This window comes from Pelophylax lessonae (genome assembly GCF_965119305.1).
Source record: "Pelophylax lessonae genome assembly, chromosome: 4".
Taxonomy (NCBI): domain Eukaryota; kingdom Metazoa; phylum Chordata; class Amphibia; order Anura; family Ranidae; genus Pelophylax; species Pelophylax lessonae.
Window position 1 is genome coordinate 624,727,800 of NC_138771.1, and position 27,889 is coordinate 624,755,688.

A 27,889-nucleotide genomic window follows, 5' to 3' on the forward strand; every position below is an offset into this window, starting at 1 on the left:
TCCAATGCAGTGACCACCAGTGTACATGTCCCCAATGCAGAGCTATACGTGCGTGCCTCCAGTGCAGTGACCACCAGTATACATGTCCCCAATGCAGAGCTATGCGTGCGTGCCTCCAGTGCAGTGACCACCAGTGTACATGTCCCCAATGCAGAGCTATGCGTGCGTGCCTCCAGTGCAGTGACCACCAGTATACATGTCCCCAATGCAGAGCTATGCGTGCGTGCCTCCAGTGACCACCAGTATACATGTCCCCAATGCAGAGCTATGCGTGCATGCTTCCAGTGCAGTGACCACCAGTATACATGTCCCCAATGCAGAGATATGCGTGCGTGCCTCCAGTGCAGCCAGTGACCACCAGTATACATGTCCCCAATGCAGAGCTATGCGTGCCTCCAGTGACCACCTGTATACATGTCCCCAATGCAGAGCTATGCGTGCGTGCCTCCAGTGACCACCAGTATACATGTCCCCAATGCAGAGCTATGCATGCGTGCTTCCAGTGCAGTGACCACCAGTATACATGTCCCCAATGCAGAGCTATGCGTGCATGCCTCCAGTGACCACCAGTATACATGTCCCCAATGCAGAGCTATGCGTGCATGCTTCCAGTGCAGTGACCACCAGTATACATGTCCCCAATGCAGAGCTATGCGTGCATGCCTCCAGTGCAGCCAGTGACCACCAGTATACATGTCCCCAATGCAGAGCTATGCGTGCGTGCCCGACTGAGAGCAGTGCACTTACCTGTGAGTCACGGCGTCCTCTCCCTCTCCTCTTCTTCATTCGGCGGGAAGGTGACCGGCGCCGGCTTCTTCTCCGGACTGGACTCCTCTTCGGCGGCGGGAAGCTGACTGGGCGGTGACGGTGAGTGACTGATGCACGCACCGGCACCGCCCTCATTGCGACGTCAGCGGGGTCACAATCGGATGTCCTGGATGATGATTGGTCCAGGCTGGAGACTGGACCAATCACAGCCAGGATATCACGAAAGTGGGGGTGTCCTAGCGCAATGACCTGCGCCCAGGTTACGCCCCCAGAAGACAGCCAATCGGCACCTCTTCTGGGTCGTAAACCTCTCCCCCTTCATAGCCACCACAGGCCGGCGAACGCGTTTTTTTTTTTTTAACTTTATTGTTCTTTTTGTAATTTTTTTTTTCCTTTTTTTTAGGGGGGGCGGTGCCCTGGCGCCCCCTATGCACAGGCCGCCACTGGATTGGATTCCCCTGGGTTACCCATAACAACAGACAATGGAACTTATAGCTTTAAGTCCTCGGCTCAGTCAATGAACAGTCCAGGGGATTTGGTTTTTTGTATTTTATTTTGGAACTGGGATGGGAGAAGGGATGAGTGGGATACTCCAACTAACAACTATGCACAACTTGAGGACAACTATCTGTGGTGTGTACAGCAAGGCCATGGCCGTTGCTTCACTGAGGTGAAGGTTTTAAATGATGAACAGTACTTTAAGTTTCTCTTCAGGGTCTATCTTGGCACCCCCTTTCTGACCCACTGTGTGTGCTGGCCTTTGTCCACTGACTCTGCCTGGAGTGGTCCCCTTCCTGGGCAGACCCCTGGCAAGCTCCCTGGTACTCACGGACACTGTTTTTCGCAGGAATCTCTGCCACTGCTCCACGGTCAATTTCCACAGGACCTTACAGCTCAGCCCCACACGTCTGGTCCACTAGGCCGACTGCCTGTAACCACTCCCTCTCTGATAGGATACCCTCCTCTTGGGACTCTGCTTCCCGCCAAAGATGCCCTGTCGCATGTGCCCTTGGCTTTTATGATCAATCCCAGGATGCACTGCGGTTGTGCCCTCCCACTGGGACTGTCACAAAAGTCTGTGTGTCACTGGCTGGGTTTCCTCCACTATCCAACAGGCTCCCCTATTGGATACAGTGGGGACACTCCCTTAGATCAAGTGAATCACACATGGACACATGTAACAGGCAAAACTAGAAACACTGCTCCCTGATAAGCAGAAGAGCAACCAAATGCTTTTACCTAGCACCTAACTAGGAGGGTGCTACATCTACAATTGTCATCACAACAGGAGTAGGAACGTTCCAAGGGGGCATTTGTTCTGGTAGCAACTGTCTTCAAGAGGATTTGTCTTACTTTGGAAAGATCTTTATTACTTTCTGTTTTGTCTTGAGGCAGAAAGTGAAAGAAAATCTCCCCAATAGGGCACAGATGGGAAAAAAGAACTTGGGAGAAGAGGTGAATTCCCCTCACTTTGTAGAGTTTACCTCTTATTTCCTTTTGTGTTTTTGGAATATGAAGTGAAACTTCCCCAACAGAATACAGAGAGCAAAAAATATACTGACACAAGTTTTAGGAAAAAAATGTGCATACATGGAAAGACCAAAAAAAAAGTCCAATTTATTTTACTGGTATTATGCTAAAAGACAGCCAACACGTTTCAGGGGTCAAAGACGAACAGTTCATCAGGGCTTAAGTTAAAAATGAGAACCCTGGGACACTAATGGAGGTTGTCCTCTCAACCTGTCACCTGGGATGCCTTTAGGACCTGCACCAGAGGTCAATGCACTTCCTGCATAGCTGCTCTCAAACCAGACTTAAATTCTGCCACCTGTTCTTTTCAGGAGTCTTGACAGCCCGTACAGAGGCATATAATTCTGACACCAGTGACACTATATTATTCATTTACACGTCCCCCAGTGGGAGCTCAATTTGCACTTGCCTGAACTCACTCACCTCCCTCAATACCACTCCAAAAATGGCTCTATTAGCACAGAATGACCATCCAACCACCACTATCTTTGAAATACGAGTCCCTACTGGGGGCACTGTCTCTGCCCGAGAAGACATCCTATAGGCGTTTTGTAGTTATTACAATACCCTTTATACTTCTACACTATCCACCAATTTTTTTCCTCATTCCCTGGCCTCCACACTAGACAAGGTGGCTTTGGGATGGCTCTCGGATGTATAGCGCTCAGGCTTAGTACTCCTCTTTACTGCGGGGGAAGTAGCAAAAGCCATATGCTCATTTCCATCGGGTAGGGCACCAGGCCCAGATGGTCTCCCCATTGATCTCTATAAAGAGCATATCACGATACTAGCCCCTATATTGGCTTCCTTATACTCCCAATGTGTTTCCGAGGGTACGCTACCTGCCTCTATGAGGCCTACCCACATTGTTTTGATTTATAAGCCCCCTAAGGATCCAAGTTTATGTGTCTCGCATAGACCCATTGCCCTGCTAAATAATGATGTTAAATTTTAACTAAACTCCTTACTTTATGGTTGCAGAGACTACTCCCTACAGTATTTGATCCAGACCAAACTGGTTTTATGATGAACAAATCTACAGATACAGTATATATCTCCATAGACTGTTTACAAACATCCCTGCAGCACATTCTAATCAAGGTTCCAGGGTAGTAGCCTCTCTGGACATAGAGAAGGCCTTTGACATGCTCGAGTGGCTTTTTCTGTGGGAGGTTCTCCGGAGGATGGCTTTCCCCTTACGTTTCATTGAATGGCTTAAGATATTATTCAAGAATCCAACTGCCTCCGGTAGGTTGGGTGGTGGAATCTTATTTTCCTTTTTCTTGCATAGAAGTACTGGTCAGGGTTGCCCCCTCTCTCCAGCCCTGTTTGCCATTGCAATCGAACCAGTGGCTGAGCTGTTTCTCACTTCTCCACATATTAAAGGCATTCGGGTCGGCTGGTTGGAGGAGAGGGTAGCCCTGTATGCTAACAACCTTTTCTTTTTGTTGAATGATGCAGGACCCTCCTTACAAGGAGCATTACAAGTATTGAACTAAAACCTACTCTACCTTCACAGGGCTTAAAGTTGACTAGACCAAGTCCTTACTTTTCTCCATTGGTCTTGAGGCCCAGGCTTCCGCCCTCTCCAGATGTCCCACTCCAGTGGGTAGACCATTTTAAATACTTAGGGGTATGAGTTCCTCGACAGTCATCTGAGAATATTTCCCTAAACCTGGACCTGGTTATATATGACACTAGAAGTCAGTTGAAGGCGTGGGAATCACTGTCACTCATTCTACTGTGGGGGGGGGGGGGTAATCTGCTTAAAATCAAAGTACTACCTAAGTTTACTTACGTCTTCTGCCATTCTCCTCATTGGATCCCCAAATCTTTTTTTTACCCATCTGAATCAAATTTTCTCTATCTTTTTATGGGGCCCTTGCCCTCCAAGATAAAAATTGTCCACTCTTATGAGACCCTCCTCACAGGGGGTATTGGCTTTCCCAGACTCCTAGAAATATGACATGGCCACCCAATTAGTTACTGCTGCCTGGTAGCTCTCCCCAGATACTACTAACTCATCTACTATGTTAGAGGCGGCTATTGTTGGATCCCTAGCGGCTCTGCAAGCTCTTATATTTCCTGCCCAAAGGCCCTGTATCCTTTAACTCCATCTATGTCTACAACTATCAGAGCCTGGAGGGCCGGATTGGCTAGAGAAACTACCCAGTGTCAAATAATGCACCCCTTTGGAGGAACCCCTCACTACCTTAATTCTTTATGCTACCAGATCTGGTTGTGTGGACGAAATACAAAATCAAATGCATCTCTCAGATAGTGGATCAGCGCTCCTTAAAGACTTTAATGTACCCTTTAAACACAATTTTAGCTATAGGCCACGCCTTCAATAGTCAATTCCCACAGGCCTCTCTTAGGTTAGTGGAGTCAGAGCTTGAACAGGTGCTTAGAAATGATTTCTCCGACAAACCCACATCTCACATTTATGCCCATCTGGTAACAGTTGCCTACCTCCATTAGAACCACTAAAAAATAGGTGGCTGAGGAATGCACCGCATTTAGACAGTAAAGACTGGGATGACATGTGGGATCTTCCGTTTAAAACACTAGTTTCTCTACGTGATAGATTAATTCAATTTAAAATAATACATAGAGCCTATTTTACCCTCAGTCTCTAGGCTTCACATAATGAATTCATCCCATTCTTCTGAGTTTTGGAAGTGTGGGTAATCCAAAGGACATTATTCCCACATTTTTTTGGTCATGCCCTGATATAACAAGATTTTGGTCGGAAATGTTAACCTCTGTCAATAATTTTACATCAACGTCTGTCCCCCAAGCCAAAGAAATTTGTTTATTAGGCCTTGTTGACAATCTTCTTCATACCAGAGAGGGAAAAAACCCTTGTCAGTATTCTTCTTTTCTATGCAAGAAAAGCCATCACTTTGTATTGGAAGAAGCAGGCTCCCCCTTTAAATTCCTTCTGGAAACAGCTAATCACCAACAATCTCCCATTGTATAAAGATACCTACGCAAAAAGTAGATTTCCTGTCAAATATGATAACGTTTGGGCCAAATTGTTGTCAGACACCGCCACTGCTTTATAGCTTCTAGATAACGTAGGGTCTGGAGATGCCTAGATAGACTTATTTTTGTGTTGTACTAGGTACAGGAAACTGGGTCCCTGTTTTGGGTTTTTTTATGTCAGTTATTGGCACCTGACGGTGCAGATTTCACAGTCACACCATTGTCAACTCGGTGTTGCTTTCGCTTCTCGTATTTGTAATTTGTTTAAAAATTTCACCTCTGCATGGGCAACACAAGCATATTTAGTGTGGTGTCTACAGTGTTGTTTTTGTTGTACTTGTTTTGTATGTGAAAAATCTAATAAAAAGTATTTTCAATAAAAAAAAATGAGAACCCTGAATGGACTCAAAGTAAAGTATTCCTGTATGAATCTGTTCAGGGAAGCTGATTACTGGATTAGAAGAGTTTCTCGCCAGCACCTGCATTAGCACTCAAAATAAGGCTTAATGCACACTGGTTTCTTGTAAACGCTGTTTATCCTAACAGGAGAAAATCATATAAACTCACTTAAGCTGCATTTTTTCAAAACAGTTTAGGCGAGTTTATCAGAGTTTAACCTCTTCCTGCCTGTGCTAAAGCCGAAAGATGGCTACAGCGTTGGCCTAAATTGCTGGGAGGGCATCCATGTACGTCCTCCCGTGCATGAGTTGCCTGGCGCCCCCTGCAAGGCGCCTGCGGCTCGCTCTGTGTTTAGCGAGTCCACGAGACTTAACTGATCATAGATCAGAGTAAGGGGCAAGATCCCGTCATTGGTTGACAGCTGATCATGTGATGTAAACAGAGCCAGTAATTGACATTTTTTTTTAGTGTGGAGAAATAAAAAGCCGATCACCGGATTCTGTCAGAGGGACATCGGCCCCAAACACAGAGAGAGCCACTGCCGCCTCATCTGTGTCCACCAGTGCCACCTACCAGTGAAAATCTGTGCCGCCTATCAGTGCCCACTAGTGCCACCTACCAGTGTCCACCAGTGCTACCTATCAATGCCCACTAGTACCACCTATTAGTGCCTATTAGTGCGGATCAGTGCTGCCAATCAGTGCCTCATTATCAGTGGTGCCTATCACTGTCACCTACCAGTGCCTATCAGTGCCACCTATCAGTGCCCATCAGTGGCACCTATCAGTGCAACCTATTAGTGCCCTTCAGTGCCTCCCATCAGTGCCCATCGGTGCCACACATTAGTGCCACCTATCAATGCCGCCTTATTAGTGCCTACCAGTGCTGCCTTATTAGTGCCCATCAGTATCGCCTTATCAGTGCCTATCAGTGCAGCCAACAGAGCCCATCAGTGCAGCCTATCAGTGCCCATCAGTGCCACCTATTAGTGCCCTTCAGTGCTTCCCATCAGTGCCCATCGGTGCCACACATTAGTGCCACCTATCAATGCCGCCTTATTAGTGCCCACAAGTGCTGCCTTATAGTTTCGCCTATCAGAGCCCATCAGTGCAGCCTATCAGTGCCCATCAGTGCAGCTTCATCAGCGCACCTCAATAAAGGAGAAAAATTACAAAAAACTATGAAAACCTTTTTTTTTTTTTTCTAAATTTTCGGTCTTTTTTTGTTTATTTAGCAAAAAATCTAAACCCCAGTAGTGATTAAATACCACCAAAAGAAAACTCTATTTGTGTGAAAAAAATGATAACATTAACGTTGGATACAGTGTTGCATGACCACACAATTGTTATTCAAAGTGCAACAACGCTAAAATTGGCCTGGGTAGGAAGGGGGTTTAAGTGCCCAGTAGGTAAGTGGTTAACAGAGTTTGAAGTTTATTTCATTGGCCAGAATTTTAATTTATTCTGCCCATTGACATAAATAAACACTGAAGTGCTAAACGTGATTCGATTTTGAGAGAGTTCAGTGTTTTTTGTGGTCAGAAGAACTGCTCTTGAACCCAATTTTAGGGCGTTCAGACAACAGTCCACAAACGCATTACGTCACGGAGTCACGTGACTTCTTCAGGGGATTGTAAAGTATTAAAAGTAAGTGATACTATTTACCGTATTTAAAATAAAATGCTTATAAATACTGCACCATGATGGCCCCCCCTTCTTTACTGAGTTGCAAAGACCAATCATCCCGGAGAGGAAGGAGTAACCCCACTGAGCGGAACATACATATAAAGGAGCCATAACCCCCTGAGAGCTAGAGGCTATAACAGGAGTGGAGGAAAAGGCAACAACCCAGGCTCATTTACCACAGGTGTAATTAAAGCGTTATTGAGGTGAGCAGATAGCACACCTATAAGTGCTATCACCGAAGAGCACTATTATTCACTACCCTAAAGGTGGAGGAAGTTATTGGACTGAATAAGGACCCTAAGAATTATACGAGAAAAACTGGGAGTCATCACGATATTGGACACTATAGCACTTAACCACTGGAGGATTTTCCTGCTTTACGTCCAGGCCACTTTTTGCAACTTGGCACTGTGCGACTTTAACTGACAATTGCGCGGTCATGCAACGCCGTACCCAAACGAAATTTACATCCTTTTTTTCCCACAAACAGAGCTTCCTTTTGGTGGTATTTTATCACCTCTGCACTTTTCATTTTTTGCGATATTAATAAAAAAAGAGTGAAGATTTTGCGAAAAAATTTACATTTTCTACTTTGACAGTTAAAAAATATCCAATATATTCAATTTTTGTCATATATTTAGGCCAAAATGTATTTAGCTACATGTCTTTGACAAAAAAAATTCTCAATGAGCGTATTTTTAACCGCTTTAAGACCGGAAGATTTTACCCCATTCCTGACCAGGCTATATTTTGCGATTCGGCACTGCGTTACTTTATCGGACTATTGCGCAGTCGTGCAACGCTGTACCCAAATTAAATTTATGTCCTTTTTTTCCCAACAGATAGAGCTTTCTTTTGGTGGTATTTGATCACCTGTGCAATTTTTAATTTTTGAAAAAAAAGAGCGACAATTTTGAAAAAAAAAACTATATTTTTTACATTCTGATATACAGTATAACATTCCCAAAAAAAGAATTTAAAAATCTAAATATTTTAACATTTTAGGCCAATTTGTTTTCTACTACATATTTTTGGTAAAAAAAATCACAATAAGCGTATTTTGATTGGTTTGCGCAAAAGTTATTGCATTTACTTTTTTTTACTAGTAATGACGGCGATCTGCGATTTTTTTTTTTTGCGGAACTGCAACATTGCGGCAGACAGATCGGACCCTTGACTGACATTTTTTACACTTATGGGGGTACCAGTGACATTACTACAGTAATCAGTGCTATAAATATGCACTGTTACTGTAATAATGACACTGGCAGGGAAGGTGTTAACTTTATTGGTGATCAAGGGGTTAAATGTATGCCTCATGCTTACTGACGTGTGTGGGGGGAGGGGATTGTGTGACACAGACACAGATCGCAGGTTCAGCTATGCTGAATCCTGTAATCTGTGACTGTCACATAGGAGATCCGCCCCCTTTGCTTACACAAGCGGGCGGATTTCCTCACTCCATCCCCGACGATCGGGGAAGAGCGGCGGTGATCACCGCCTCTCCTCCCCTGGACCAACTCCCGCTGTGTCTGAATACAACGGGAGCGAGCCTCCGGCCACACGCGCACGCCCCCAAGAGGGGCGGGATCCAGCGACGTAGGTCTACGTCACTGGACGATAACGAGCCACTTTGCCGCAGTGGTTAAGCCCCATCTTTATTTATTTATGAATTTATCCTTTATAAACACTATACACTTTTAAAACGTGCACTGAAAATATATGAAGTTGATTCATTGCACATAATTCGTTTACACCTTTTAAAAGCAATTGGTTATTTGCACATTTTTCTTCACACGCAACACTTTATTATAGTAAGTTTCAGTGTTTTATATGAAATTTTCAAAAATTATATATCACTGGTTAGGTTACACTTATAAGCACTTTATTTATTAATCATTATGATGAGTATGAAATAATTTATATGCACACAAGCACTTTTATATAAAGGTATTCACTGGAGCACTATTTATATACTCACAAATTTATGTAATTATATGATGGTATAACAAATGTGATGAAGTGTGATATCTGACTTGAATCTATTTTAATTAGCTCCCTGAAGCGTAGTACTCCCCCCTCCCCCCCCCTCTTTAAAAATATGCACTGTTACTATAATAATGACATTGGCAGGGAAGGGGTTAACCTAGGGGTGATCAAAGGGTTAAGTGTGAGCCTAGGGGAGTTTTTACTAACGGTATGGGGGATGGGCTTGTGAAATGATCACAGAGACCTGTGATCCTATATAGAAGGGAGACCATCCTCTCTCAGCGGGGAGCGATCTCGGATGTGGGCAGCTGAAGCCAGTGCGATCCTCTTCTGCGTCCTTTTCTCCCAGAATGCACCTGCACCGGCCCCGCTCATCACGTCCGGTGCGGCGCCGCATTCCCTGCTAAACAGCTTCTGGGCATGCCCAGAAGCTGTGGAGGAATGCGGCGCCGCACCGGAAGCGACGAGCGGGGCCGGTGCAGGTGCATTCTGGGAGAAGAGGACGCAGAAGAGGATCGCGCTGGCTTCAGCTGCCCACATCCGAGATGGCAACGCTGGAGAAGAAATTTTAAAGGTAAGTATTTCTTGTAAAAGGTAAGTGCGACCCAGGATAGTTCACAGGCTATCCGTTGTGGAATGTACTAGCCCTGACTGTCCCGGGGGTATTTTTATTGAAAAAAAAATTTGTGGCCGGAACTCCGCTTTAACCACTTTAACATTAGCCACTGTGCTGCTACTGCGGCACAGTGGCTCGTTATCGTCTAGCGACGTAGACCTACGTCGCTAGACTCCTCCCCCTGTAGGCGGCGCTCGCACACCACCGGAGGCGCGCTCCCGCTGTTTTCATTCAGGGGAGGAGCGGCGGCGATCGCCGCTGCTCTGCCCCGATCGTCGTGCCCCGATCGTCGTGGGTAACCCAGTTTGGAGATCCGCCCGCCTGTGTAAACAGAGCGGGCGGGGCGTGGCCGAGCAGCGGATGTAGCCGGACGTGTGAAGCTCTCGCTCCGCCGAACATCCTGTGCTATCATCCTTTTGGACACCCGATCGATCCGATCTTTTTCGCGGGACTCGTCCCTCTGTGATCCCCGGAGCTCCTGGTCTGTCAGGTGGGTCCCTCGAGCCGCTGCAACATGTCATCTCGGCAGACGACCGGCCGCCATGCTCCTGACCGCCAAGCCCAAGATGGCGCCCAGCTGCAGCGAGGCACACAGAAGCCTTCACATAAGGAGGCTGCCCAGAAGCTCTTCTCGAAGCCTGCCACAAAATCGGCCCCTAGTGTGACGACCGCTCCTGCTATCTCTCCTCCTCCGCAGTCAGATGCCGACGACACAGCCCCGCTGGGTGACATCTCTGCGCACCTTTCTGCCTGGGACACTGCAGGTAACTTCCAGTCCTCCTCCCCTGTGCCTGATGCTGAGCCCACCCTGAGGGACATAATGGCCGCAGTCACCACCAGTAACACCTCCCTTGCTGCTCTTACTGTAGAGCTGAGGGGTGTTAAGGCTGAAATCACTTTCATAAGGCATGATATGCAGAAGCTCAGGGAACGCACTGCGGCTGTGGAGGGCAGGGTCAGCTCCATCGAGGATGATTTACCCCCCCTTCAGAGGGAGGTTAAAAATACTGCACTTCTGGCTGCCCAACAGGCGGCCAGGCTGGAGGACCTTGAGAATCGGATGAGACGCAATAATGTGCGAGCTATTGGCATCCCAGAGAGGGCTGAGGGGAAGAACCCTGTTGCATTTATTGAGAATTGGCTGCTGGAAACTTTTGGCCGGGATTCTTTCACTCCCATGTTCTCCGTGGAAAGAGCGCACCGAGTCCCCATGCGCCCCCTCCCTCCTGGAGCGCCTCCCCGCACTTTCATTTTTAAATTGCTTAATTTTAAGGACAGAGATGTTATCCTAACCAAGGCCCGGAGCCTACAGGACAAGTTGGCGATGGACAACTCCAAGATCTCTCTTTTCCCGGACTACTCCGCAGAGGTGCAGAGGCAGAGAGCGAGGTTTGGAGAGGTGAAGAGGAGGTTGAGAGAGATGAATTTGCAATACGCTATGCTTTATCCTGCTAAGCTGCGAGTGGTGGCGCGGGATGGCGTGAAATTCTTTGAAAGCCCGTCGGCTGCGGCACAGTGGGTGGAGGTGGAGGGGCGGGCGCAGCGCCCCGACCGGTCTCCACGGCCAGGGGATCCTTGAGGCCTAACCTGTGGCCTAGCTGTGACCTGCATCTACTGTTGCTGATCGGGTGGTCCCCGTGATACCCCTATATGGGCGGAGGCTGCCCTATCTACCCGGACTACAGTTACCACCTTTGGTGGTCTTGAACGCTGTTCTAGTGGAGACTGCTATGCCAGCTGCGTCTCCCACCATTTTCCCCCCTATGGGTCCTGGTTGGACGGACTTTGCCGATGACCGACGCTCACTGAACCATGTTGGCGGTGGGCGCTCTAAGGATCCCGAACCTTCTGTTGACTGTTACCCCTCCCCGCACCTGTTTGTCCTGTTTTGCACCCTCTTCCTCACCACTGGAGATGACTATTGCAACCCTGCTGCCCCTGTTTGGGCCTCCTGCCCGGATGCCTGGAGCCTTCTCTGTGCCTGCTGGAGACTTGGTCTACCCCTTGCTGTTCGCAGTGCCTGGCTGATGCCCCCCTCTGTTCCACGTCCCTCCTTGCCCCTTTTTGTTGTCCTGAGATGTAGTGACTTCCGCTGCTTCAACATCCTTTCGTGTCCATCATACCTCTTGAATGACCATGGCTGATACTTTATGCTGCGTTTCCTGGAATGTGCGTGGCCTGAACAATCCGCTGAAGAGAACTGCTGTCCTCCGCAATCTGAAAAGACTAAAAGCGGACGTTGTTTGCTTGCAGGAGACCCACTTAGCTGCTGACCCCCCTCCCAGTTTGGCCCCTGGCTTGTACCCACATCAATACCATTCTAGTTACTCTACATATTCCAGGGGTGTGAGTCTGCTGATAAGGCGGGGGGTTAATTTTGCCTGCTCATCATCCTATGCTGACCCCGAGGGTAGATTTGTTATGCTAGTGTGTACTGTTGGGGGTCTGTCCTGCGCAATAATTGCTGTGTATGTGCCTCCGCCGTTTTCGGCTGGGATCATTGGTCTGCTGGCGGAGAGGATTGCTGGCCTTCCTGCGGTCCCTCTGCTGGTTGTTGGTGACTTTAATGCCACCCTGGACCCCTATTGGGACAGATTTACCCCTCGCTCCGGGCCCCCTCAGTCGATCGGCAATGGGTCTCCCTTTGCTCGGTTGATGGGGGAGTTGGGACTGACGGATGTTTGGCGGATGGGGCATCCGGGTGACCGGGTGTACTCTTGCTACTCGGCTGCACGGTCTGGCCTCTCCCGCATTGATATGGGGTTCGGCAATCCGGCCCTCTTGCCGCTGGTGGTTGGGGCTGAGTATGGCCCGAGATTGGTTTCGGATCATGCTCCGCTCCGGATCAGCCTGTCTCTGCCGTCTAGGTCGGGGAGACCCCTTTGGAAACTGAACCCTTTCTGGCTCACGCTATTTCCTAGTCCTGACCCCATACCCCAGTTACTAACTTCCTTTCTGACGATTAATTTGGATACGGCTGCATTGGGGGTGGTGTGGGACTCTGCTAAGGCCTTCCTGAGGGGGCAGTTTAGTTATCTGATAAATAACATTAAATCTTCTACTAAGGAATGGGAGAACACCGTACTGGAAGAGGTGACCAGGGCGGAGGCGGCTTATGTTAATGACCCTTCGGAGGAGTCTCAACGCTCCTGGTTGGCAGCCCAGTCCCTCTCCAAGACGGTGGTTTTGCAAAGGGCTGAAAATAAGCGTTTTTTCCTACAGCAGAAGCATTTTGAGGAGGGGGAGAGTACTGGTCATGTGTTGGCTATGCTGGTTCGCTCCCAACAGCCAGCGGCATTTATTACCGCTCTGCGGGACCCTTCGGGGGCCCTGCTGAGCTCCACTCCTGAGATATCTAGGGTCCTACGTGAGTTCTACTCGGATCTCTACTCCTCTAAGGTGTCGGCCCCGCAGCGGGTGGTGGAGGATTTTCTGGACACCTGCGACCTGCCGGCGCTCTCTGCCCGGGAGGCGGAGGGCCTGGATGCTCCTTTAACTGCGGACGAGATTCTAATGGCACTAAAGGCCGCCCCACGGGGCAAGTCCCCGGGTGCGGACGGCCTGCCATCTGAGGTGTATGGCCGATACTCTGAGCAGCTGGTCCCGGTGCTCTTGAGGGTGTTCAATGACGCTTTCCGGAGAGGGACCCTGCCTGACTCTATGTGCGAAGCCATTGTGGTACTGATCCCCAAGCCTGGAAAGGACCCTATGCTAGCCGACTCTTATAGACCTATCTCCTTGTTGACCTCGGACGTTAAACTATTAGCTAAAATACTGGCCACTAGACTGTCCGCAGTAGTGCAGAGCATTATCCGCAGGGACCAATCGGGCTTTATCCCCACGAGAGCTACGGCTCTGAACCTGCGACGCCTGTTTCTTAACCTTCAGCTCCCTGTGGATAATCCTGGTAATAGAGCAATCTTTTCGTTAGACGCAGCTAAGGCCTTCGACAGCGTCGAGTGGCCTTACCTGTGGGCGGTGCTGAGGCGTTTTGGAGTGGGGGACACCTTTATTAGTTGGGTTAAATTGTTGTATGCCAATCCTAGAGCCAGACTTAGGGTCAACGGGGACCTGTCGGAACCCTTCTGTTTGTTCCGGGGCACTCGGCAGGGGTGCCCACTTTCGCCTTTGTTGTTTGCCATGGCCTTAGAGCCGCTCGCGGCTCGTCTCCGGACTCATCCGGAGATTGTTGGCTTCCGACGGGGCCCTCATGAGGACGTGGTTTCCCTATATGCCGACGATACCCTCCTTTATCTGGGGGACACGGGGAGGTCGCTGAGCGAGGTCATGGATTTGATTGACTTTTTCGGCTCCTTTTCCGGGTTCTCAATAAACTGGGATAAGTCGGTCCTTATGCCTTTGGACCCCATCTTGGCCCCCCTGCCGGAAAGGGCTAGGGATGTCCGAGTGGTTGACCAGTTCCGCTACCTGGGTGTTCAGGTGACCCCGGATGTCGGCCGTTATTTGGAACTTAACCTAGTGCCCCTGCTTCATAAATTTAGACTTAAATGTACCGCTTGGTGTAAACTCCCTCTGTCGGTGGCGGGACGGGTCAATCTGGTAAAGATGATTTGGGCCCCTCAGCTCCTCTATGTACTCCACAACGCCCCTCTCTGGATCCCGAGACGCTGGTTCCTGCGTGTGGAATCCTTGTTTCGCGATCTAATCTGGAGGAAACGGGTGGCCCGTATTAGACTGACTACACTTCAGATGAGTAAGGACAGTGGGGGTCTGGCAGTCCCTAATCCTAGGGTGTACTTCCTTGCCTCTCAGGTTCAGCATCTGGGAGGTTGGGATTTGCCTGATCCTGCGGATCCCATCCGGGCTCTCCTGGTTCCCCCTGGCTCCCCGTACACTGCATTTGCGCATTTGGACGCTGGTTTCACGCATTTGCAGGTCTCGCTCCCGACTGTCAGGCTTCTCCTTACTTTATGGCACTCTGTGCGGAAAATGCTGCGAATACAGGGGTTCTTTCATGGTACCTTACTGTGGAGGAACTCCAATTATCGGGAGTTGTCTGGGTTGGAGGGAGTGGGGTGCTGGGAGTCCCGGGGACTGGCTTTCTTTGCACAGATTTACCGCGGAGATGGGGTTTTGAGGTCTTTTCGGGAACTCCAGAGTGAGTTTCAGGTCCCTAGGCAGTTGTTCTTTAGATACCTTCAGCTGCGGCATGCTTTAGATGTCCAGTCACGGACGGTCCCCCTTCGATTGGTGGAACATTCACTGACGATAGATGTTTTTAGGTCTATTGACAAACGAGGTATGATCTCTCGGGTCTACGTCACTTTGCTGGCTGCCATGCAGAACCCGGCCTCTCTTCCGGCCCGAGCTGGGTGGGAGAGGGACCTGGGACCTATTGATGGTGAGACATGGGAGCTGTGTCTCTCCTCGATCCCACTGGTCTCGGTGTCAGCGTCGCAGAAGGTGTCTCACTTATTTTTGTTTCACAGGGCATATCGCACTCCGGTCCAGTTGTTCAGATGGGGGCGTAGGGACAGTGACACCTGTCCCAAATGTAACAGGGACCAGGGAACGCTGATCCATATGCTTTGGAGGTGTCCCAAACTGTTTAGATATTGGGGCGAGGTCATTGACTCCATATCCGGAGTCTATCGTTTTACATTGCCTAGAGATCCGATTGTGTGTCTACTTGGGGCACTGGAGGATGAAACATTAACCCCGCATGCCCATACGGCGGTACTTAGACTGCTCTATGTGGCGCGCAAGCTAATTGCGAGATATTGGATTTCCTCCAGGGTCCCAACGACGGCGCAGTGGATTGACCAGGTTAACAAACTGTTGATTAGAGAAAAAGTTACCTACCTACATCGTAGGGCGCATAAGAAGTTTTCCGCCTTGTGGCAACCATGGTTGGATGATCCGACCCGGGCCCCGCCCCAGCTGGTGATGGACAGACTCTTGATGGGATAAGCAGGGTATTTCTAATGCTGGTGCTATGTTCTGATCTATGTTGCTCTTCAGTGGTGCTCTTTCCCCTTTCCCTTTCCCACCATTAGTTCCTTGGTTTGTTAGTTTACTACTCCTGACCCTACACATTGTGCTTACTTTTCTGTATGTGTCAAAGTTGTCTCAACAGTTATGATGTGATTGAGCTAAGATGTTTGCAATGTGCTCACTCTACTATTTTTGCATTTTTTGGTACCTGAGCTTTTATGCGTTGATCGAAGTTCTGAACCCTTCTGTATATTCTGTATGCCACTTGCGTTTTGTACCTTCTTCTGTTACTGTTTGCACCTTGGATCATTTATGTGCTCAATAAAAGTTTATTTTCTTGAAAAAAAAAAAAAAACAGAGCGGGCGGATCTCCTAAGTGACAGGGAGTGACAGATCGGAGTGTTCAGCATAGCTAAACATGCGATCTGTCCCTGGCTCACTCAGTCACCTCCCCCCCACACGTCAGTAAGCACCAGGCATACATTAACCCCTCCCTCTCCAATAAAATTAACCCCTTCCCTGCCAGTGTCATTTTTACAGTAACAGTGCATATTTATAGCACTGATTACTGCAGTAATGTCGCTGGTACCCCCAAAAGTGTAAAAAATGTCAGTCAAGGGTCCGATCTGTCCGCCGCAATGTCGCAGCCCCGCAAAAAAAATCGCAGATCGCCGCCATTACTCGTTAAAAAAAAAAAACACCAAAAATGACAGAAATCTTTCCCTTAGTTAGTAAACGCAATAACTTTTGCGCAAACCAATCAAAATATGCTTATTGCGATTTTTTTTTTTACCAAACATGGGTAGCAGAAAACAAATTGGCCAAAAATTTTTTAAAAAATTGGTTTTTACATCTTTTTTGGGGGGAATTTCATATAAAAAAATATTAAAAATATTGTTATTTTTTCAAAATAAACGCTCTTTTTTTATAGCGCAAAAAGTAAAAATCGCACAGGTGATCAAACACCACAAAAAGAAAGCTCTGTTTGTGGGAAAAAAAGGAGGTAAATTTAGTTTGGGTACGGCATCGTATGACCGCGCAATTGTCAGTTAAAGTCGCACAGCGCCGAATCGCAGAAAAGTGGCCCAGACGTAAGACAGCAAAATGCTCTAGTGGTAAAGTGGTTAAATAAAATTGGGCAGAAGCAGCCCTGAAACATACTTCTGTCGCGGAGTAAACTAACTGCTACTAATGAGCTACAAATTCCCCAACTTGTCACATTATCTATACTACTGCTTATTTATTATTAAAGTTAGTGTTTTCTATACATTGTTGCACTTTTCTCATTGTCTGACCATTTGCTATCAGTTCCAGACAAAATAAATATTGCTGGAGAAGACAGTAAAATGCTATTTAGTCATTTACATAATTTTTACTTTTTCTCTCAAATCTGTTACAGGCTTAATCTGCCGCCGCTCAAACTGGCTAAAGACATTGGCACAAAGTCCCATCTCATCAGTGCCAACCCAAGCATTCTGGTAGAAAAGTGAGATACTTATTTTTCTTTAACATAGGGATTTTGAAAAAAAAATGTCTCTTTTTAAGATATTCTGTATCATTGTTCTCCCACCACCAATGTCTAGTGATTGACTGCTAGACCTGAGTGTCTCTTTAACCACTTCGGCTTTGGAAGGTTTGTCCCCCCCCCCCCCCCCCTCATGACCAGGTAATTTTTTGTGTTTTGTGATACAGCACTGCATTACTTTAACTGACAATTGCGCAGTCGTGTGATGCTGTACCCAAATAAAATTGATGTCCTTTTTATTCCCACAAATAGAGCTTTCTTTTGGTAGTATTTGATCAGCTCTGCGTTTTTTTATTTTTTTACACTATATACTAAAATCCCTGACAATTATGAAAAAAAAACAATATTTCTCTTACGTCCTCTGACAGTCCCCTCCATCCTTATTAGCCTTCACTAGTAGGAAATGGCGCCCTCTTCAGGAGAAAGCTAGGCAGATTAACAGGTTAATAAGAAACTTTTATACCTAGGCACACCTCTAGGGGGCAATTATCCTGAACCAGATCTCACTGTTCCTCAGTTTTATGCTGCCTAGCGTCACGAGTAGGCTAGCTCTTCCTGGTTGGAACCTAGCATCTTGGTTTTCTTTATGTTTTTTTCTCAAATTATGTATTTTTCTTCTGAAAATAGGTTTTTATTTCTCTCACTATCACTAGTTAGTTAGGGACCTTTTCCCTTGAGGACTACAAGTGACTGCAGAGCTGGGCCTCGCACTGGGTAATATAGATCCTTATGGAATCGCAGCCTGCCAACGACCGTCGCAGGTTACTGGTATGCCCAGGCCTCGCAACGACAGTGCCCTTTGGAATGGGGACGAGCCTGTGGAGCTGCGTCTTCGCCGAGGCTGTATCTTCGCCCACGTGTTGCTAGCATCCCTCCTTGGCTGACGGAACCCCCACTTAGGGTGGGAGGTCTTCCGTATCAGAGCGGTGCCCGCTTTCCTGAACTGGTGAGTACTGATACCCCCTTGTCCCTGGGGAATTTTAGGGGGGTTTGTGGGCCCACTCTTAGGGGATGGCAGGGCTGGTGGTCTCTGTGGGATCCCCCTTCTGGCTGGCTTGGTGTATTTTCCCTTCCTCCCTGGCCCTGCTGAGGGCGCTGTGCAGGGTACTTGTGGTACCTGGGGGGTATGGGGGGTGTGGGGGGCTCCATAGCTGTGAGGGGGTCTCCCTCGGGTCCCCTGTGGTGTTCAGACTGCATGTAAATGCTTGAATTGGCACTGTTTAGCGCGGCCGCCATTTTGGGTGAGGGCAGGTGGCTGTGCTCTGTGTGTGGGCAGCAGTCATTTTACACCTGTCCTGGCGCCGATCGGGCGCCATCTTGGCTAAGGGCACATGCCTATTAAGGGCAAGCGGCCATCTTGCCGGTGACTTTTTGCATTGAGTTTCATTAGGCACCATTTTATTGTGGCTCAGGGGCTAGGCCTCTAGGGGCGTGAAGTCACATCATCCCTCCCTTCCATTTTTTCACAGAGCAGTAGCAAGTACCTGACACTCTGGGGGATTTTTTCCTTTGCCTAGGCCATTTTCCTGAAAAAAATGTTTTTTTCTTGGGGCTATTGTATTGTCTGAAGGGGCTCTTTCAATTGGTGCAGGCTGCGGGGGGGGGGGGGGGTCCGCGGGAACCGCCGATTTAAAGGACCAGCTTCCCTTTTAATTTATATGGAAATATGGACTCCCAGGATAACAAATTCCCTGCAGACCTGGTGGGGGCTTCGGGTACCCCTGAATCCTCTTCCATGGCCTCATTATCTGCTGCTCTTATGACTTTGGCATCCAAAGTGGATCTGCTGATGTCGGAATGCTCTTCTAAAAAATGGCCTATGCCCTCCCAGTCCTCTGACTCTGAGCCTGAATTGGTTGCCACTGACGATGCCCTTCCTGAGGGGTCCCAGTCCTCCACTTCTGAGGGGGAGATGGAGGAATCTTCCTCCTCGGTGGCGCGGTAATGCGCTGCGATGGATGCCCTCATTAGCACCATTAAGGAAACTCTCAATCTTGACAATGAGCCATCTCAGTCAAGTAAGCGGGCTGCCTTAAGGTTCCACAGGGCCCAGAAGTCAGGTCAGGTTTTTCCCTGCCCTGAGGAGTTTCACGAAATTGTGAATGACCAGTGGCGTTGCATTAAACATATGCTGGTGGTGCCTAAGTTTTTTTCCCACCGCTATCCCTTTTTGGAGGCAGTGGACAAACGTTCACTGTTTCTAGGCTGAATAAATCCACCTTGATGCCGGTGGAGGACTCTCCGGTGTTCAAGGATCCGGCTGATAGGCACGTGGAAACGCTTTCCCGCCACATTTACTTGGTGGCGGGCTCCCTGCTAAAACCTGTGTTTGCCTCGGTGATAGCCTCTCGGGCTCTCACTGCGTGGTCCAAAGTGCTTCGAAGCACCCCTGTGGCGGAGTCGGCCTCTCCGACTGCCCTTGACATGGTGGATCAGATTACCAGACTGGGATGTACCTGTGTGATGCGGCCTTGGACGAGGCTCCGTTAGTCGCTTGGTTGTCTGTGGTCGGGTCGCGATCCGCCACATTATTTGGCTGAAAAGCTGGCTGGCTGACCACGCTTCCAAAAAGACGGTGTCTGATGTTCCTTATGTGGGGAGTCGTCTTTTTGGGGACACTCTGGATGAGTTGATTAAAGGGATTACGGGGGATGAGAGTACTCTGTTGCCCCAGGTCACTAAGGGTAAGCCCCCCACGCTAGGCGGGGGTCTTCCTTCAAAGCTCAACCTGGGTCCTTTCGGGGCGCAGGACAAGGACAAATCTTTTAAGCCCTCCGAGGGCAAGAAGCTGTGGTCCGGTCAGTCCGGTTCGGCGGCCCAGTCGACCTCTTCCAGAAGGCACGCCCTCACCCATCTTAGGGGTGGGGGGACACCTGCGTTGCTTTCGGGAACCCTGGTTGTCTGGCATTCGGGACTGATGGGTTCACAAACTGATTCGTTCAGGGTACAAGATCGAGTTTCGATCTCGCCCCGCAGACAGGTTCTTCCCGCCAAATCTCCAGTTGACTCCCGATCGTCTCAGAGATCTTATGGGGGCATTGCAAGATCTACTCGCCCAAGGAGTCATTGTGCCAGTGCCTTCTCGCGATAGGTTTTGCAGTTTTTCCTCCAACCTGTTCACGGTGCCCAGAAAGGAGGGCAAGGTTCGCCCGATTCTGGACTTGAAGTCTCTGAACCGCTTTGTGCGGGTGCAAAAGTTCCAGATGGAATCTATCAGGTCGGTAGTGGCGTCATTGAGTCCAGGGAACTTCCTGGCCTCCATCGACTTGAAGGATACGTATCTGTTCATCCCTATCTACAAGGGTCATCAGAGATATCTCTGCTTCGCGGTCCTCGGTTATCTGGACGACCTCCTGTTAAGGTCAAGCTTGTGTGCAACTTTGACAAGCGATCTGGCCGTGACGGTTCAGACACTCCAGGAGTTCAGGCGGACCATCAATTTTCAGAAGTCGGCACTGACTCCTCCAGTTCGTCTTCAGTACCTGGGGATGGTCCTGACTCTGCTCAGGCATGAGTTTTCCTTCCGGAGGACAAACTCCGGACTCTACGGGACAAGATCAGATCCCTCTGGGATAACGATCTCTCCTCCTTGCGGACCTGTATGTGGTCTCTGGATCTGATGGTTTCAGCTTTCAAAGCCGTCCCGTTTGCTCAATTTCACACAAGGACTCTGCAAGCGGAGATTCTGACCAGATGGGACAGAACGCCTCAGTCTTTGGACAGGAGGATTTCTCCTGAGCCACCAAGTGCAGTCGGATCTTTTGTGGTGGCTCCGGTCGCCGGCCCTGACTCAGGGCCAGTCCTTCCGGCCTCTACTGTGGACGGTGCTCACCACAGATACCAGCCTGTCGGGCTGGGGAGGAGTTCTGGGCACTCTTTGTGCCCAGGGGACGTGGTCGGCAGTGGAGGCCTCCTTGCGATAAACGTCTTGGAGCTCCGAGCGTTCTGTTCATTTGGTCATCTCAACTTCAGGGGTGTTCGGTCCGAGTACAGACGGACAACGCCACGGCGGTGGCTTATATCAATCATCAAGGGGGCACTACGAGTGCCCGGGCGGCCAAGGAAGTGGCTGAGATCCTGTCTTGAGCTGAATTGCACGTTCCGGCGATTTCGGCTGTTCACATTCCGGGTGTGGGAAACTGGCAGGCGGACTATCTGAGTCACCAGACCTTGGACCAGGGGGAATGGTCCCTGCATTCGGAGGTGTTTCGCCTCCTGTGTGCCTGGTGGGGGACTCCGGACATGGATCTGTTCGCGTCCCGTCTCAACAAAAAGGTGGGAAGGTTCGTGGCCAGAACTAGTGATCCCCTGGCAGACGCCACGGATATGTTAGTGGTGCCTTGGCATCGGTATCGGCTGATGTATGCCTTCCCTCTGCTTCAACTGTTCTCCAGGTTCCACCGCAGGTTAGCGTCGGAATGGATACCTGTCATTCTGGTGGCTCCGGACTGGCCACGTTCTGCGACCCAATCAGTCTTTTATTTCCAAGGTGGTCTCTTCATTCCAACTCAACGAGGATATCGTGTTGCCTTCGCTTTGTGCGAAGCCCAAGCATCCTAAGGAGGTGGCTTTGCATTCCTTAGATGTGGTCCGGGCGGTCAAGGTTTACCTGTCTGCCACGGAATCTGTTCGGAAGTCTGATTCCCTGTTTTTTCTTCCTGAGGGACCTCGGAAGGGCTCGGCTGAGTCCGCGGCAACTATTTCTAAAAGGATGGGACAGACAATTGTTCAGGCCTATTCCATCAAGGGTCAGGTTCCTCCTTTCCCTCTAAAGGCCCATTCTACTAGAGCTATCAGCGCCTCTTGGGCTTTTCGCCATCAGGGCAAGGCAGCGACCTGGTCATCTGTGCACACTTTCACAAAGTTCTACAGAATTGATGTCTTGGCATCCTCAGATGCTTCCTTTGGCTGCAAAGTTTTGAGTGCTGCAGTTGTTTGAGGAGACAGGTTTTTTTCTGTCTCTTCATTGGGGTGTTTTTTGTTGTTCTGGGTTTGTTCCCACTTTGGGCTTGTTGTCCTGTGGGCTCAGATTGTTTCTAGCCCGGTTGTTTGCACTACCTTCTGTTTTTGGTTGCGTCTTCCCACCCCTCACACCTGCACTGCTTTGGGACATCCCACTAGTGAAGGCTAATATGGATGGGCGGCGACTGTCAGAGGACGTAAGAGAAAATAGAATTTTTGTAAGAACTTACCATAAAATTATTTTCTCTGAGTCCTCTGACAGTCGCCGCCCCCGCCCCTCTGCATCATTTGTATCTGGGGATTCTTGCCTTCCAGTACTGCTTGCTACAAACTGAGGAACAGTGAGATCTGGTTCAGGATAATGGCTGAGGGATGGCCCCCTAGAGGTGTGCCTAGGTATAAAAGTTTTTTATTAACCTGTTAATCTGCCTAGCTTGCTCCTGAAGAGGGCGCCATTACCCACTAGTGTAGGCTAATATGGATGGGCGGCGACTGTCAGAGGACTCAGAGAAAATAATTTTATGGTAAGTTCTTTCAAAAATTCTATTTTTTTACTTTCTGCAAAAAATATATCCAATAAAAATTAAAAAAAAAAATCTAATTTCTTCTTTAATTTATGCCAGTATGTATTCTGCCACATATTTTTGGTACAAAAAATCACAATAAGCATATATTGATTGGTTTGCCCAAAAGTTACAGTGCCTACAAGCTATGGGATTTTTTAAAGGAATTGTTATTTTTTACATTTTTTTACTAGTAATAGTGGCGATCAGCGGATTATAGCGGGCTGTGACATTGTGGTGAAGTCGGACACTAAGTGACACTTTTTTGGGGACCAGAGACACCAATACAGTGATTAGTGCTGAAAAAGGATGCATTGTAACTGTTCTAATGACGCTGGTAGGGAAGAGGTTAACATCAGGGGCAATCAAAGGTTTAACCGGTTGCCGCAGTGTGGCTCTCCCAGGCAAACTGATCTAGGGCTACGTCGGTTGCGCGCCTGCAGCTAGGGAGTGAGCGCACGTCGGCAGAGGCGCACTCCCACCCCCGTTAGTCAGTGGGGAAGCCGGTGCCACTGGTCCCCCCAAAAGTGTCAAAAATGTTAGTCAGGGGTCCGATTTGTCCGCTGCAATGTCGCAGTCCTGCAAAAAAGCACAGATCGCCGTCATTACTAGTAAAAAAAAAAAAAAAAAAAAACAATAAAAATGACACATCTTTCCCGTAGTTAGTAGACGCAATAACTTTTGCGCAAACCAATCAAAATACGCTTATTGCGATTTTTTTTTTTACCAAAAATATGTAGCAGAAAACAAATTAGCCTAAAATGTTAAAAAATTTAGATTTTTATATTTTTTGGGGGGGGAATGTTATATAGCAGAATGTGAAAAATATTGTATTTTTTTCAGAATTGTCGCTCTTTTTTTGTTTATAGCACAAAAAATAAAAATCGCACAGGTGATCAAATACAACCAAAAGAAAGCTTTATTTGTGGAGAAAAAAAAGGACATTTATTCAGGTACAGCGTCGCACGACCGAGCAATTGTCTGCAAAATATGGCCTGGTCATTAAGGGGGAAAATCTTCCGGTCCAAAAGTGGTTAAATGTGTCCCTAGGGAGTGGTTTCTAACTGGGGGGGGGGGGGGTGCTTGTACTATAAGAAGGCGGAGATCCATGTTCCTGATTATCATAAACACAAGATCTCTGTCTTCTGTCACAGAATGGCGATCTGCCTTGTTTATATAGGCAGACCGCCATTCTTTCTGCCTCGGGAATGATCGGTGGGTCCCGGTGGACATTGGGTCCACCATACCCACTGATTGGCTCCCTCTGTATCCAATCAGCGTGCGCACCCCAGACCAGGAAGAGAGAAATCACGTACAGGCACATAATTTCACGCAGAGAGGCCGCCCCGCTGCAGCAAATATACACAGGGCGGTCCAGAAACAATTAAAGTAAAAATATATTTTCTCCTATGTATATGTAAATTTGTGCATTCAAAAATGTTTGGTCTTTGGAGTGCTTCATAATTTAGTTTTATGTAATACTGCTAGGAAGGGGGGGGGCTAAAAGGGTAAAGGGAGCAGTGGCGGCTGGTGCTCCATGGGTCGGGGGGGCGGCAGACGGACCTGACCACGGACCACACCAGCTCCAGCCCGCACCACACAGCACACCATATGTGCTGCCCCTGGACTGACATGTGGAGGCGGCGAAAGCTTCCCAATAAGCCTTCCTCCTTATTGGTCGGGCTTCCCCTGTGTCTTCTCCCTCCTCCTCCTTCCCCAATAGGATGGCTTCCCCTTTTGGCCAATCAGGAAACGGGTCTCAGGACCCGCTTCCTGATTGGCCAGGAGGAGAATCCATGTGACAATAGCGAAAATTCATTCGCTATTGTCACACAACTGGGTGGGCTCAGGGTGCAGTGCTCTGCGCCCCGAGCCCATCCTTTTTTGAAGCTAATTGGAGCCTCTGGCACTAATCATGTGCTTCAAAAAAAATAAAAAATAAAATCCCCCATTGAAATCCATGCATCCAGCACCCTGCATGTAGATTACGGGGGCGGCGCCCCTGTGCCCCTAATGGACGGGCTGCCACTGAAGGGGAGGTAGGGCGGGAGCTGATTATGGATCACTGGGAGAGAAGCACAGGTGGAATTATCACCTATTCATGTGCACTGAGGCTTTTAAAGTACTGGGGCTAATTAAAGGTTGAAGTTGCCCATGCCAGTTATTGGTTCCAGGACCTCAGTGGCCAGAAACAAGCTGGAGCACTTCCATTCAGTTCTGGCATCTAAGCCCCAAGGGTGTCCGCATAGATCTGGCACTAACAAAAGTCAATACCAGCACCAGCATTTTGCTCTGCAGTGTGTGTTTTTGGTCAGTAACCACTGAGCACTAGCGGATAGGGACCCTTCTCCCACTTGTACTAATAACAGGGGACCCTTCTCCCACTGGTATTAATAACTGGGCCCCCAATATCAGTAGAGGCTTTTTTCCACTGTCACAAATCATAGGGGACCCTTACCCCACTGACACCAATTATGGGGGAAACATCTCCCACTTGCATCATTTGAAGGGACCCTTTTCCCACTGACACCAATCATAGGACTTCCTTTTACCTCTGACATCAGTAATAGATGACGCTTCCCCCGCTGACACTAATTATAGGGGGCCTTTTCCCACTGACACCAATAACAGGGGCCTTTCTCCCACAAACTGTATTAATAGGGGCCTTTCTCTTACTGATACCAATGATAGGGGTCCCTTCTCCCATTGACATACCGTAGATTGTATGGGGCCCTTCTCCCACTGGCATTAAATATAGGACCCTTCTTCCACTGGCAAAGAGACCAATTATAAGGGGCCCTTTTGTCACTGACCCCAATGATAAGTGGCTCTTCCTTGTTCTCCTTCATTGTTATCAACGATAGTGGGCCATTCTGCCATTGACATTAATGATGGGGGCACACAGTGTTTGTCACAGCAAAAAGTAGGAAAGGTTTGTCTAAAGTTGACATTGTTCACTAGACATGGTTAATCATTATTAGTATGTGAGCATGGTAAGTATGTTGGAGGGTTTAATCGCATAGCTATGGCAAGAGATGGTTTGGCTCTGCTTGCATTAGAGATCAAGAGTTCCACCATTAAAACAGAAGACTTCATGTATGTTCCTATGATGATCAAGGGCAATTGAGGAACACATGACAAGTACAGGATCCACCGAACTGCCATAATAATGGATGAATCCACTTATTGCCATACTCACAGAGAGTTTGGCCCCATTTCCAGGATGACCAAAGGATCTGCCTCAATGTAATAGTTAAAGTAACATTTAGTCTCTTGCCATAGCACCAACTGTACTGGACCAATTGGTGCAATCCAAGTGCCTTATTAGCTGAGCAATCAGGTCTGTTGCCAAGATAACTAAGCAATCAGGCACATTGCCATGTTGACTGAAGGATAGGGCCTTATTTTTATGACAATGTAGGGCTCGACTTTATTAGTTTAGGCGGTAGAGGATTGGCCTTATTACCATGGTGACAAACTGTTTGGCCCATTGCCATGACACATTTAAGAAGACTTACTTTTCATGGCAATGGAGGGACTAGTACTAAAGCTCTTGTTGACTAAGCAATCAAGCCAGTCCATTTTTTGGGCATTGTGGTGGATGGGGTGCAGGATTTCCATTTCTTTTTCATTTGTAAAAAAAAAAAAAAAACTTCTGTTCTCTTATTGACTTGCTTCTTCATTGTTAAAGGTTTGGAAAACTCCATGGAAGACGGAAGCCTTTCATCGACCTTGTCAAAGGTTATGGTTCTGCAATGATCATATTGCCAGCTTTCTCCTATGTCCACAACACAGATGTTTCTTTCCGAGTTTTGTACTCTGTAGAAGACTTCAATTTGGAAAACAAAGTTGTGTTCTTTCATCCTGACTATCTCAAAAACCTTTCCAGCCACTGGAAAAAGATGGGCGTTAAGGCCAGGCGTCTATCTTCAGGATTTATGTTAGTAAGTGCTGCTAGTGAACTGTGCAACAAAGTGACCCTCTATGGGTTTTGGCCCTTTCCTAAGGACCCAGAAGGGAATTTTATCACACACCACTATTATGATAACATGCACCCCAAACCTGGCTTCCACTCCATGCCCGATGAGTTCGCCATCTATACGAAGATGCATTCAAAGGGAGCACTGTATCTGAAAGTTGGGAAGTGTTAAATTTTGATATGTGGACTTCAAAATTTTATTTAAATGCTTGATTTTGCTTTGATCTGCAGTTGCAATCATGTGCCATTAAAAATCTATTAACTAGAAAATGTATGAGTGGGACCATAGTCAATATCTCTTTTTTTTTAAACATCCATCATAACATTTTGCTGATGCACTATAAATGTTTGTGGATACCGTGCCATTACAGATACCTGTATGGTCGAAAATATAGACTCCAGAGCAACATACTCAAAGAGGGGCAGCCATGCAGGGCCATGTTTATCCGCACAGGGATGCAGAGGTGTTTCATGCATCCCCGTGCAGGCAGCCCACTGACGATTGTTGGGACACTGCGGCTGCATGGACACAGCTACTATTAGTTTGGGTGCAGTGGAACCACCTGTGCAGGTAAACACAAACCTGCATAGGTGTATGGTATTGTACACACTGTGTGAAGGAGGCCTAACCCTTCCACACTCTATCCGAACAAAATAAAATAAATGTTTTGTATGTCCTGGTACGTCAAAGACCTTGTAATCCTAAAATGCAATATCAATCTGCTGCTTGTGGTAATATAAGGTAGAAAGTTGCTCTCTCTTGTGCATTGAGCTCATCTCCTGTACGTTGGGCACCATTTTACAAATGTACGTTCCATTCTCAAAAATGATGCCGTGTGCAATGACAGATGTGTTTGCTATTATTTCTATGGTGACCAAGGTATCCTTGATGATCTACTGGTTGAGCTACACCCCTTTGCCATGTTGACC

General features: G+C 48.0%; 1 protein-coding gene across 1 annotated transcript in view; it reads left to right on the forward strand.

The window, feature by feature from the left end:
• The window catches only part of LOC309553978 (alpha-2,8-sialyltransferase 8E-like), an 82,151-nt gene extending 54,935 nt beyond the window's left edge, over positions 1 to 27,216 (forward strand). Inside the window, exons 6-7 of the mRNA XM_082255497.1 lie at positions 17,330 to 17,416; positions 26,672 to 27,216. Coding sequence (XP_082111623.1) covers positions 17,330 to 17,416; positions 26,672 to 27,131 — 547 coding nt within the window. The 3' untranslated portion in view covers positions 27,132 to 27,216. The remainder of the gene's footprint in view (positions 1 to 17,329; positions 17,417 to 26,671) is intronic.
• Positions 27,217 to 27,889: the final 673 nt, after the last annotated feature.